At 44.8% G+C, this 14,273-nt stretch overlaps 1 protein-coding gene across 1 annotated transcript in view; it reads left to right on the top strand.

The window, feature by feature from the left end:
- The first annotated feature begins 6,303 nt into the window (after window positions 1-6,303).
- The window catches only part of LOC125517984 (monothiol glutaredoxin-S10), a 31,556-nt gene continuing 23,586 nt past the window's right edge, over window positions 6,304-14,273 (top strand). Inside the window, exons 1-2 of the mRNA XM_048682949.2 lie at window positions 6,304-6,682; window positions 6,808-6,881. Of these exons, the coding sequence (XP_048538906.1) occupies window positions 6,441-6,682; window positions 6,808-6,881 (316 nt within the window). The 5' untranslated portion in view covers window positions 6,304-6,440. The remainder of the gene's footprint in view (window positions 6,683-6,807; window positions 6,882-14,273) is intronic.

The following is a 14,273-nucleotide window of genomic DNA, read 5'->3' as shown; positions in this document are numbered from 1 at the left end:
AAAATATTCAAAAGCTCAAAGCAGAACAGTATTGAATCAATGGACAGGAATATATGTGAGATCTATGGTCTTGGGCATGAAACTAAAGGCGGATACTAAAAGCTACCGCTACACAGAGCAGGGGTTCACAGATGCATCCAGGAGCTAGTATATGAACAGGAACAGGTGATGAACACTGAAAGAACACGAAACCCTAGAACAGATCTGTGTTGAGAAGAGCAGAAGGCTTACCAGAGTTGAGGAAGACGCGGAAGGTTGCCGCGGTGCTCTGGTGCGTTCAGGTTGATGCAGCGGCCAAGGTTGATGCAGAAGTTGACGGCGGCGGTGGAGCTCCGAGGCTGGCGACGCGAGGAAGACGAAGAAGAAAGGCACGAAGGGGAGAAAAGAAATGACCCTTCGGTCCTATTTATAAGGCAAAAGGACATGTGTCAGGCGCGACAATCAAGGGGCCACGAAACGGAGCTGTCGCCTCGATTTCCGCAGATCTATTAAACAAGGAAGCATAATGGATAGCTTTGTTATGACAGGTGACGTCACTCCGATTTACAGCAATCAAAGAAGATGACATCATGGCGGTTTACCAATTTATGAGAAGATTTTGAAGATGAAGTTTTTGTTAAAGGATTGACATGAACCCAAATCAATCTGGGGCCTAATGTTGGGGATATTACTGCTGGGCATAAACCGGCCTATCTGGGCCGGGTCAACTTCATCAGTAGCTCAAGAGTGCTAAAGCCCAAAAAGAAAGGTGAGGGCCTAAGGCCTGTAGTCGGTTTAAGACTTGTAGCTGTAAACCGCTATTTGTATATAAACTTGTATTGTAAGTTAGGAATAAGGAGAGACCAACCCGGATACGAATATGGACCGGTGTTGGGACTTTGTGAACCGACGGGCGTCACCCGTGTATATAAGGGGATGACCCGGCGGCGGTTCAAGGACGACAGACAACAACTCGAGACTTAGGCGAAGCTTGTTTGCTCCCTAGTCATCGAAACCCCATCAATTCCATCACAACTAGACGTAGGCTTTTACCTTCATCGAAGGGGCCGAACTAGTATAAACTCTCTTGCGTCCCTGTGTCCGCTTTAACCCCTTCAAGCTAACCCGTCGCGATGGCTCCACGACTAAGTCCTTTCTCTAGGACATCTGCCGTGACAAAACCACGACACCTTCCATTGATGCTGGCCTTGGTGTGAAAGATATGGCATCTTTGGTCTTCTTCTTGTTGATGTTAAAGAGTCAAGACCTTGGAGACAACGAGAGCGGGGCTTGAGTCTTCATCACAAAAGACTTGATCTTCTTCATCGTCATTCACTTGCCGGTGCATGGCCACTTGGTCAAGGGCTTCCATTTCTCCTTCGCTCATGGAGTCATATGTACCATCGTCGTTGAAGACCATGGTGCGCTTGTTTGTGCATTTGAAGGACTTGTGACCTCAGCGCCGCATGTAAAACATTTGAAGGAACTTATCTTGATTGTCTCATCGGTTGGGGTAGATGATGATGAAGCTCTCGGCTTGAAGTTGCTTGTAGTAGGAGGATGACTTGAGGTTGTCGAAGTTTTCTTGTAACTTGATTTGTCGCCATTGCTTGTAGATGGCTTGGTTGAGGTCGAAATTGTTGGAGTTGTTGAAGCTTGATGGGTTGGAGAAACCATAGGACTTGGATGAGAACTTGGCATATTTGAAGTCATCTTGCACTTGACATTCCGCCTTGGTAGCTTGATGCACTATCTCGATGAGGTTCGAGTATGGTTGGAAGTCGGCAATCTTCTTGATTGGGTGATTGATTCCATTCAAGAAACGTGCCATAGTTTGCTCATCATCTTCCATGACATTAGCTCGTATCATGGCAATCTCCATTTCTTTGTAGTATTCTTCAACACTCTTGGTTCCTTGCTTGAGAAGTTGGAGTTTCTTAAAGAGGTCGCGATTGTAGTATGTTGGCACGAAACGTGCTCTCATGACATCCTTCATTTGCGCCCAAGTAGTGATGGGTGGTTCGCCTCTTGCCTCACGGCGCTCAATGACTTGTTCCCACCAAATGAGGACGTAGTCTTGGAATTCAAGGGATGCCATCGTGATCTTCTTCTCTTCCTCATAGTTGTGCAAGCGGAAGATTTTGTCAACCTTCAATGCCCATGAAAGGTACTCTTCGGGATCATTCCTTCCGTTGAACTTGGGCATGGTGAACTTAAGCTTCCCGTAGCGTTTCTCTTCATTGTGTTGGGGTCAGGGATGATGACGTCCTTGATGAGGAGGATCATCTCCCTCAACTTGCTCTTGTCTTGGAGGATTTCCATTGTCTTCTTGCTCTTGTTGAACTTGAGGTGCTTGTCGAGCTTATGGAGGAGCTTGAGGGACTTGACGATGCACTCTTGATTGAAAAATCCTCTCTTGAACCTCCTCGTGAAGCGCTTCTTGGTGATGACGACTTTGCCGATTGTGTGTGGCTACGACTCGACTTGAATCTCGGAGGGCACGTTGCGCCTCAAGTGCTTGAGCTTCACGTAGTTGTTGTTCTTGGCATTCTGCCTCGGCATCTTGTTCATCTTGATGTTGTCTCGCTTGTTCTTCCTCTTCTTGATGGCGTTGGCGTTGCTGTTCTCGTGCTTGCGTGAAAGTAGCTTGGTTTTGACGGTGTCGTTGCTCTTGAGAGTCGTTCTCGTGTAGAGGATTGCGGTTTGCTTGACGGTCTTGGCGCGCGGCACGTCGAAGAGTATTCGATGTCGGTGTACTTGAGCCGAAGATGGTGTCGTCAGAGTGTCGACTTGAGCGGCCCCATCTTGATTAGGACGAAGTGGAAGAAGAGCGGTTGAGTAACAAAACACGAATCTCGTCCATTCTTGCGTCATTCTCTTGTTTGTGATCGTCGAGCTTGTTGTCGAAGTAGTCTCTTGTACATTGCTCAGAGAGTTGCAAGTCGGTGGCGAGGTTGTCGATGTGTTTGTTCATTGATTGTTGCTCTTGATGCAAAGCACGTTGTGCACCAAAGAGGTGGCTCTTTGTGATGTAGGAGGACATGTCGTCGTCTTGCTCGATGAAAAGTGGGTTGGTAGAAGTACTTGGCCTATCCATTATTCCAAGCAAATATGTGAGCGGGAGAAAGAGAAGAACTTATACCAAATGTACCTTGACTGATGTTGAAGACAGATCAATGATCACTCAAATGTGGAACAAGGAAATAGCACAATTGGTACCAATTCTTGTCGGTTTCTCACACCTACACAAGTAAAAGCTTATGGTGGAGCTTGGTTAGGATGGTGACACAAAATTTGATGCAATTGTTAGTGGACTTCAATAATGTTGGAAAAGATTCACAAATTTGCAAATGCAACAAGTAGACCAATAGCAAGATATGGTACACGGGAACTCACACACGGAGAGATAAATGGGGTCGTGCAACCAAGGGATGAGCCAAAATGTGGAATCCATGAAAATGCTCTTGTTGCGCAACACTAGAGAGACGCTAGCACGATTGCACAATAGGTGGATACGAAGACTTGTGCGCAACCTACCAAGCAAGAATGCAACGACTTCTATCCCAAGTATGCTCTATGTATGGTGTTCCAATGATATGATCCTAGATGATCTAGTATGACAATCTTAATGTAGTAAGATGCTATGGTTCTTGCTTAAAAGCTCTTCGCTTATCTTTCCCTTTTGCTTAAAAGCTTGTTTGGCTCTTTCTCTTTTGAGCTCTTTTCTCATGTAACGCTTCATGAACCAAGATAGCAATTGTGTATGCGATGACAACCTTGTGACACAAAAGATGATACCAAGATATGGACCAAGATGATATGGTATGTATGCTATGGTAAGTATGACCACTAGTGTGCACAAGTGACGTTACCGACAATACTCAAAGGCTAGTCTCGATGGGTAAGATACGCAAAATTGGGCTATGGTGGTTATCAATGCAATGCCAAGGTTGTAATGATGGTGTATCGCGATACCAAGAAGAGGTTACCGTTCTTACTTACGGTATGGTGTCAAAATGGTGGGGTGGTTGTTGTCGATGACGAATCCATGGCGAAGATGAGCGGCGGTGATGTTGATGTCGAACCGTCCCTAAGTAGCCGAAACGCGTTAGGAAACGAGAACCGCAACTCAAAGTCTCAAAGCAAAATGTAGAAAAATTGTGCCAGAGTGCGAAACGAGTAAGCAATGGTGGTTGTGCAAAGCGATTGTGGTATTTGGGGTGCGTATGCAGAAGGGGAAGGGTTAATGGAGTGCGTATGCGGAAGTGGAGGTGGAGAGGTGGTGGTGGTCGAACTGAAATTTCTCAGTTTCGTCAGGAAACGTCGGACGTCCGGTGGTGGAGCGGTCGTCCGGTCGTCAGGTGTCTGGTGGTTGGCGGACGTCCAGTGCCTGGGCGATTTCGGGCACGGGATGAACAACTAGGGTTCGTGGTGGTGGAGGCAAAATTGGTCAAATCCGGGCGATTTTGTGGATGGAAAAGGTGGGGATGATGGGGGAAAGCTAGATCCACTCGTGGCAAAGCAAATCCATGGATCAAATCCAACAAAACTTCATCACACCAACAAATCACAAAAAAATTGGAGCTATTTTTGGTGGGGATTTTCGAAATTGGGGAAGAACACAACAAAATCAAGCTAGAAAACGAAGAGGGGAGGCTCCGAAATCGTGATCAACGTGGCTCATGATACCAAGATGATGTAGGGTGGAACCCTATACGTCCGATCTTTCATGAAAGGAGAGGATCCCACGAAGAACACAATGGGAAAACACAAAAGGAAACACAAGAGAATCACTCAAACCAACGAGATTAGGTCACACATATGCTAGATCCTTGAAACACAAAGAGATACACGATCCGAATCCAATAAAGGACGATACATAGGTAACCGGTTCTTCTCCGAGAGGAGGTCTTGAGGTCTTCCCGTTAGGGGTCTTGAATCCAAGTGGATCTTCTCTGAAGAGGTGACGGTCCCTCGCGATGGAGTAGATCCAGATGGATGAGCGAAGCTCTGTCTCACATATGAGCTAACACAACGCTAACCCTAACTAGGAGGAGTAGGAGGTCTATTTATAGTCTTGGTGCAAATGAGGGCGAAGTGAAGGGGTACATGGGCCTCGGGCCCGAAACTGTGCACAGACAGGTACCGGACGTCCGGAGGGTTTCGGTCGTCCGGTGGCTCGTGGGCGTCCGAACGTCCGGTAGTCGCGTACTTCCGCTGGTTCTGGCTCGGTCGAGGTGGCACCGGATTTCCGGAGATGTTCGGTCGTTCGGTCGCGTCGGACATCCGCTGTTTTGGCTCGGGTGTGAGGACGCTGGTCGTCCGGTCCGGGCCGGACGTCCGCTCGCTGTAGCTTGCGTTGGTTGGGGCCTGGTTAGGCTGGGGCTTCAGGTGCCGGACGTTCGGTCCCGACCGGTCGTTCGGTGGCTGTAGCTTCAGTGGCAGCTCTTCTTCTTGTCCTTGGCACTTGGTGTCCTCGCCGTTTTGTCCGTTGGATGCAACTGCTCCGTGGCCTTCCTTCAAGTACTTGAACACACATAGTGTTTTCGCTTGAGGTAGTAGTCATGTCTCATGTATAGAAAGTGGTAGTTCGAAGAGGAGCGAGTTCACCTTATCTTCGATAGCCTTTACTCGGGCTCTTGTCATTGGTCCAAGTGGTGTCGTGGGAGACGGAGGTAAGTCCATGAGGATGACCTTGGGATGCTCCACATCACTATCTCTATCACATGCGTTTAATCTTGTAACTAGCAAGACAAGGGGACTGACAATCCTCCTACCGTGTTAGGGACGAGTGTGTGTGTGTGTCTTGTGCGTAGGTGCTGCTTACGTTGTTAGACTGAGATACTTTTACTTGATTGATAACCTCGGTTCTGTAAATGAGAGAAATACTTATTATCATTCTGCTTCATCCTTATTCTCGAAGGAATCCCAACAACCCTTGCAGGAGCAATAATGGCTCTAGCCCTACATTCCACCGCCTCTCGGCCCCCTACCTTTATATTCTTTAGAAAATCTTGAAAACACCACCTTATTGTTCCATGCCGATCAAATTTAAAGATTTTTCAATTCTTCGCCAGAGGGGGAATCCATCATAGCAACCATCATCAGCGAAACAAGATACACGCAAACACGATACATTTTTCATTTCTCTAAAATAAGACAACTTTTTTTTGAGCAAACATTTTTTCGAGAGAATTTTGAGCAAACATGATACACGCAATTGAAAAATCGCAGCGAAACCAGAACCGCGAGCAAAGTGGGCCGGTTCGGTCGGCGATCAAACACACACATTCCGAACTGGGTCGGTTACCGACATTATTGGGTCTGTGGCTTGGGATTGCGTTCCTTTCTTCACGCAGAACAAGAAAGAGAGTCGTGGTGGTGAAGTGTTGAGAGGAGAGGCAGAGCCTCGCCATCGCCATCGCCATCCCCATCGCGATTTCATCTTCCCGTCGCAGCAAATGCCGCCGCCGTGCCCGACCCTCTGCCGCCTCCCCGCGACTAACCTCGGCCTCCCTTGGTGCCCCCGGTCCATACCTCTCCCTCGCCTCGCTCTCGCCGCGCGCCGCGCCAGGGCCGTCGCTGCCAGGGCCTCGTCATCCTCTTCCTCGCCGGACTCCTCCTTCGGCTCGCGGATGGAGGACTCTGTCAAGAAGACGCTCGCCGACAACGCCGTCGTCATCTACTCCAAGTCGTGGTGCTCGTAAGAACCTCACCTGAACTCCAACACAACCAATTCGTTCCACGATTTGTTTTCTGCGATGAATTCATGCGAGACACTCGTTGGTTCCCTTCGTCATATGTGCTGGTGCTTACACTATACCGCAGGTATTCAATGGAGGTCAAGGGTCTCTTCAAGCGGATTGGCGTGGATCCACATGTCATCGAGCTCGACCAGCTCGGTTCGTCCTTCTTCTTCTTCTTCTTCTACTCGTATCTCTATCTATTATCTATTGGCTATTGCTATTGGGTGAATCTTGTGTCGCTTCTTGCAAGGCATGGCTGTGTCCAAACTGTTTTTTGTTTTTTGAAAGGAACATGCCGTGCATTCCGTTACGTAGTTACATATTAGTGCTGGGCAAATCGCCAGCTACATGGTTCAGTGCAAATCCTGGGAGTTGGCCCAACAAAGTCTCACACAGACCAGCTTCCAAAGTAGTTCCATGCGCAGCTAAACCATGCACCAGCATATGCCCGAGGGCTGGACACAACGCTTACAGCTGAAAAGCCCACACGCAGCTGGAATTTGATACTACTGACAATTGCTCATAACCCAGCAAAAAAAAAACCCCAAACAAACAGACAATTGCTCCTAGTTCCGCTAGATCATAGACTTCAGAGTTCACTGCCCTCATCAGTTGCATTGAATCAGTTTCAAACATTACTCTGTCGCGCCCCATCGACATTTTAATAGCATATAACAATGCCAAGGTTTCCGTTACCCGCACCTGCAGCCATCGCCTTGCATTGGTCATTTCTGATAATGAGTCCCCAGCCGCCAGAGTTGGAGTCCCTGTGGAAAGCGGCATCAGTGTTAATCTTGAGAATCCCAGCCGGTGGCCGAGACAATTTGTGGTTTAGCTGCTGCTTTTGCCCTTTAGCAGTCTTTTTGTTCTCCATTACATTCATAAGATGATAATTAACAGAAGAGCAAATATGCTCAAGCGAGATGGGGCCTTCGCCCGAGTTTGCCTTATGGCGTTCACACCGCCAGCTCCAAAGGAGCGAGCAAGATTTTATTTTATCCTCCTCTGATGATGTAAGGATCTGTTCTAGGGTGCTTATAGCACTGGTACAGCCAGCTAAAAGCAACCTGATATGCTCCTGTAAGATACGAGCTACGGATTCGAGATCGATCTAGGAATTTAGGTGGAATTCATAGCTGTTCTTCCCAACCTCCCTCACAGCGGATTCGAATTACAGAGTGGTGCCGGCCGAAGCCTCATCTAGTGCCAAGCCGAGGAAGAACTCCTAGCTCACCTACTTATACACGCTAACCTATTACACCCTTATCGGGCCCAGTTCGGGCTTGCAAGCCACTGGGGAAGCCTTTTCTCGAGAGTGGGCTGCGCCGCTGGCCCAGGAGCGTTGCCTTTGAATCTTCCCTCCTTCTCAGCACTGTTGGCGTTATCCATGGAAGTACTAGCGCCCCAAGCCGGAGCTCTTGGAAACTTTTGCTTCAAGGAATCAGTATCCTCCCAGGTGGCCTCCTGGGGCGATGAATTACTCCACTCCACAAGTACTTGAGCAACAGTACGGTCCCCTTTGCGCCTGATTCTCTGTTGCAACACTCGCACAGGAATCTGAATGAGTGAAAGATCAGAAGGAAGTGATGATTGTACCTGAGAAGGAAGCTTTATGTATTGCTTGAGATGAGAAGCATGAAAGACTGGGTGTATCTTGCTTGATTCTGGAAGTTCCAATCGATAAGCCACCTCTCCAATATGTTCTAAGATCTTATATGGTCCATAAAACTTAAATGACAGCTTATGGTTGGCCCTGTGAACAACAGAGGACTGTACATAAGGTTGCAATTGCAGAAATACCTCCTGTCCAACCGCAAACTGCTTGTCAGTTTGATGTTTACTGCATAATTCTTCATTCGTTGTTGGGCCCTAAGGAGATGCTGTCTCACAGACTGATTGATGACTTCTCTCTCCTCTAGCCATTGCTGGACATCTGGTGGATCAATAGTATCAGATGGAGTGATTGCAAAGTATCTAGGACTGTGCCCATAAAGCACTTCAAACAGAGTTTTTCCACTGCTGAATGCCAGTTGGTGTTGTACCATAATTCACACAAGGAAATCCACTTTTTCCATTTCTTGGGATGAGCACCAACAAAGCATCTGAGGAAACATTCTATCTGCTGATTCACTCTCTCAGTCTGTCCATCAGTTTCAGGGTGATACGCTGTGCTCATATTCAAGACAACACCTGTTCTTTTGATAAGATGCTGCCAAAATGCACTGGTAAAGACTGGGTCCCTGTCAGACACAATAAACTCAGGCATGCCATGCAGCTTATACACATTCTCCAAGAAGATCTCAGCAATTATAGGAGCAGTATATGGATGTTTGATTGGAATAAAATGACCATATCTTGTGAACTTGTCAATGACAACCATCAGACAATCAAAAGCTTCAGAACTGGGCAACCCAGAGATGAAATCCATAGTGACAGTTTCCCAAGCCTTCTTTGGAATAGGCAATGGAGATAACAATCCTGGGTAGTTAATCCTTTCTGGTTTGGCCTTTTGGCAAATTAAACAAGATTGGACTCTCTGTTTGATGTAACTTTTCATCCCTTTCCAACTGAACAGGGAATATATTATGTTATATGTAACAGGGAACCCTGAGTGCCCCCCAATTGGGCTGGAATATTTTGTCCTGAAGCAATGTTTGTTCACCAATCCAGATGCAGCCTTTGTGTCTAAGTAGACCATTAATCAATGTACATGGGGGTTTATATTTAGGATCCACAGCCAGCTGCTGAATAATGTCCATGGTAGAAGCATCAGAGGCATAACCTTGAGCTATCTCCTGCAACCAACTTGGCAAAACACCAGATATTGCAAATGACTGGGCTGCTTGATGAGGCTTCCGGAAAGGACACCAGCTGCTGTATTATCACTTCCCCTTTTTGTAATGAATTTCATAGTCAAGACCCATCAACTTTGTGTAAGCCTTATGCTACCAGGGAGTGTGTAATCTTTGATCAGCTATATGTGACAAACTTTTCTGATCGGTCTTGATTATAAACTGCTGCATTTGCAGATATGGCCTCCAAGTTTCTACAGCTAAAAGTATTGCCATGTACTCCTTTTCATGTACAGACAAACCTTTGTTTCTTGGACCTAAAGCCTTACTCACAAAGGCTAGAGGATGCCCTTTTTGCATTAGAACTGCCCCTATTCCAGTGTCACAAGCATCTGTCTCAATCATGAAAGGTTGTGAAAAATCTGGCAGGGCTAAAACTGGAGCTGAGATCAGGGACTTCTTAAGTGTAGAGAATGCTTCTTCAGCCATTGGATTCCATACAAAAACTGTACCCTTCCTTAGCAATTCAGAAAGAGGTTTACTGATCACTCCATATGATTTGATGAATTTTCTGTAGTATCCTGTCAAACCCAAAAATCACCTCACTTCCTTGGTATTAGAGGGAGTTGGCCAATTATCAACAGCTGTAATTTTACTGGGATCAGTAGAGACTCCTTGAGCACTAATGACATGCCCTAGGTAGGATACTTGCTGTTTGGCAAATTCACACTTGCTTAGTTTAACCTTCCGTTGTTTTCTTCCATAATTTGCAATACAGCAGACAAGTGTTCAATATGTTCTCTGAGAGTCTTGCTGAAGACATGAATGTCATCGAAGAAGCACACTGCATACTTCCTGAGAACAGGGGACAAATCAATATTCACTAGTGGCTGGGGCGTGCTATTGGCACGCCTCCTGAGCGTTCATGTGCGCACTTATCTAGTTTATGCACCTCCGCAGGTTTAGGTTGATCCTTAATGGCACTTATACACAAGAGTAAGGGGCTGTTTGGTTCTAGGCCTAGCCATGCCACACTTTGCCATACAATGTTGCCATACTTGCCTAAGGTTAGTTCTTCAAAATGAGAGCCACAAGTTGGCAAGCCTAAGGGAATCTTGCCACACTTTTTGAGAGTATGTGATGTGGGACCCTAGTGTGGCTTGCCTAAGGTGTGGCTTGAACCAAACACCCACCTAAACTGGTCAAACTTGCCTAACCTTAGGTGTGGCAACCTTAGGCAAACTTAGTCTCAAACCAAACAGCCCATAAGTAATTTGACTACATAATTATAAAAAAAAGTGTTTTGACTACAATGATTTATTACAAATATGCTATTATGAGGATCACATGTGCTCAAACAAGTGTTTTCATCATTCCAATTCCCATTGAACTGATCCTTGATTCTTTTTTTAACGTCATGTTGAGTAGGAGAGTCTCCTGTATATTTTCATCAAGTAGCTGATCCTTGATTCTGGTGCATGCCTATAAGAAAGAACACATATTTATGTATATTCCATCAAGTATATGCCAGAAATATCAACAAGCAAAGTTGAATGTAAACCTGTGCAGTTTGACCTCAAGTCCCACCATCCTAGAAACAGATGGATCATCATCCTTGCGGGTGTGTATGGAGTGCTTTCATCCTTGCTCTAGAAACAAATTTGTATATGTCAATTTGCTAGTGCCAATCATATGTGTAAAGACAAGGGTAAACATGAACCGGATATATGATTTTATTTCCAGCATACTGCCCCTTGATATGTTTTGCTTATGTAGAAATGCTTTAAAGTAAATAAAAAATACTCATACAGATTTCGTTCTTTATGTGCTGAAGTAAAAGTAGCTAGTATCCATATAAACACAAGTGATTCGGTTCATCTAAAACACATCAGGAAACGTAAACAAAACACATATAGTGTTGAAATTTAGATCTTAGACTGAATATCTGAAACGGACAACAGGAGCAAGTCTCAGTCCAAAAATACTGCCTACGCCTAACATGTTACAGAACATTAAACTAACACATACACCTAATCAAGTGGCCACCTAGTCAAAGTAGCTCATGTGCTCATTCCTGGAGAAACAAGGCATCCACTTTAATAGTAAACTCACACTGTTTATTTTTTCGAAACATGAGCGCTGCTCATATGAAGTAGGATGCATGTACCACAGTAATTCAATGTTCAGTTAGTCGAAGGAGAGAGAATGTCAGTATAAATACAAATAGAATCCTATCGGTTCTCAATCTTCTGGAGAAAATGATGTTGGCAGGTTGCTCTCAACATCATTATACAGATGATGTTCTCTATAAGACCTCAACCATCGAGCGAGATTAGCAAATGTTGATATTTGGATTATTCTTTATAAAAGTTCTTTGAGACCCCCCACATTCAAATTCCCATGAATCATTCAAGTAACCTCTGACCGATAAAATTCGAAACGTTGAGATTAGAAATAAAAACAGTAGAGCAAGGCATTAGATTGCAAAACTTGATAACGGAAACATCATACAAATTACGACACCTACAGGGTGGAGTAGGAGCTCACCTGGAGCTTAGGTGTTTTGCCCGCCATCTACACTCTGAATAAAATGGATGGCGATGAGCAAGGGGAGGGTCGAGAGGGTGAGGACAAGCGGAGGAGCACGCGCAAGGGATCAGACCTGCTGCAAATTCCTGCACAAAAGGCGACCCTCTACTTAGTTTCTCTAGATCCAGGTTCTGAAGAAAGTCAATGCACAAACCAACTGAGACCATCAGTTTCAAGCTTACTCGAAATAAGAAAATGGCACGTGAATAATATCTCTTACAATATATCTATATTAGTCAGATCCACCAATTGATCAAAAATGGAATATGTTTCAGTTAATGATATCGATAGAAACATTTCTTTGTGTGTGCTCAGTAGGCAAAAGGATACGCAACATACATGTCCTCTGAAGCTAATATGAAATCATCTTGAGTAATAGGCAACCACACCATAACTGGATTAATAAATTTTGAAGCAAGCTAACAAAATCTGTGAATAAGTATTATTGTTCAGACAAACTAAATAGGCTCCATGTACTACATTTTCTATGCATCAACATATAACCCATTAAAAACAGAGAACACTTGATGTGCATCCACATATACTTGCTAAAACACAAAGAGAATGGTAACTATTCCTCTACTGTCTGAATGAGTTCACATACACTTGTTAGGAAAACAGAGAATACTAATTGCTCCGGAGAAGATTTCGTTTCTTTGCAGGTTTAATGCTAGAAAAAACGAGATTCGCCTAATCATTTCAGTAGATGAAGTAGTGGGAGGTCACGAAGGAAGTAAGGGGGCATGATATGTCAAGCAGTACAGATAATGCCATAAGTGGAAAATTAAATAAGCTCCATGTACCAGCCAGATAATCCAGAATGGAAACCACCATATACATTTTCTATGTATCACATATACTCGTTAAAAAGGAGAGAACACTTTATGCACATCCACATGTACTCGCAAAATAACGAAGAATAATTTATGCACATCCAGATGGTAATTGCTCCTCTACTATATGTATGCATCCAGACACACACTCATTAGAGAAACATAGAAGACTAATTACTCCTCTAACCTCTGCAGACCTCAAGAAACAAGAGCTAAAAATTGATCCAGTGAAACCTAACACCAGCTCCTAATCTGTCAAGTACGGAAGCAATTCCTCTAAACAAAACACATAACAAAAAATGAGCAAATGTAATTATATCAATGCTCCAGGATGACTTTAATTTGTCACTAAATCTGCTACAACACACTAATATGTAAAGAACACCAGATGTACAAGAAACATCTCATACCTAGATTTACATGAGATATATTTAATTTATCCGATAAGAATGGATAGGAAGGCCCATCCTGAAGATCCTACAATTGATGTGTGTGTGTGTGGGGGGGGGGGGGGGGGGCATCAAGCAAAGGAACAAAAGCACCGTAAATCAAATCCAAATGCTCAAAAGGTCATGTGGACATCATGAAGGAAAATTAATTCATGGCTGCAGTCTACAGTATCATGTTCATATGATTTCAGTGAAAGGTTGCACTGAAATCAATCCTCAACGCAACAGAGAACGATGTATTCAATTTTCTGCCGCTTCTTCTATACCTGTATCACATTGGGAAGACAAGTAATATGTTAGTATGATCGTTAGGCATTTCGCTCAAGGAAGCATCACTAATTTTTTTTGGACATCAAGCATATCCAACCTCGATCATAGGAGCACAGCACGGACTTTGCATCAATCATCATAGAATCTGTACCAAAAATCAAGCCCGATTCAGAGAAAATAGAAGTTAATTTTTAATTCCTCTCTTCTTTCAACAAAGTATACAACTAAAAATAAAACAGAGAAATGCAAAACCTTTGAATATGTAGACGCATTTATCAAACAACCACAGCAATTTAGCAATATCATAAGTTCTAACCCTTCTCATAAGAAAAGAGAGAGAGAGAGAATTAATGGAGAGCAGCAGACTACGTGTGCAGGCATACAAGCGAGATCTGGGTATGGGAAAAACCAGGGGGTGCCACCACTGACCTGCGGAGGCTACTGCTCCTTGGCGTTGATGGGAAGCAGTGGTTGGAGCATCGGGAGGCTTTGTCGGATCGCGCCTCCACGTCCCGCATCGAAGTGGACCACAGACCGAACACCCCGCCGCCATCATGTTCTTGCTCCTCTCTCTTGAAGAGCCACTGGTAGGGACACCCATCTACGTCGCTGACC

Source organism: Triticum urartu, chromosome 7A (genome assembly GCF_056163025.1).
Source record: "Triticum urartu cultivar PI428250 chromosome 7A, HENAU_Tu73, whole genome shotgun sequence".
NCBI classification, from domain to species: domain Eukaryota; kingdom Viridiplantae; phylum Streptophyta; class Magnoliopsida; order Poales; family Poaceae; genus Triticum; species Triticum urartu.
Note: the sequence above shows the minus strand (reverse complement) of the source record. Positions and strands in the feature narration are given on the sequence as shown.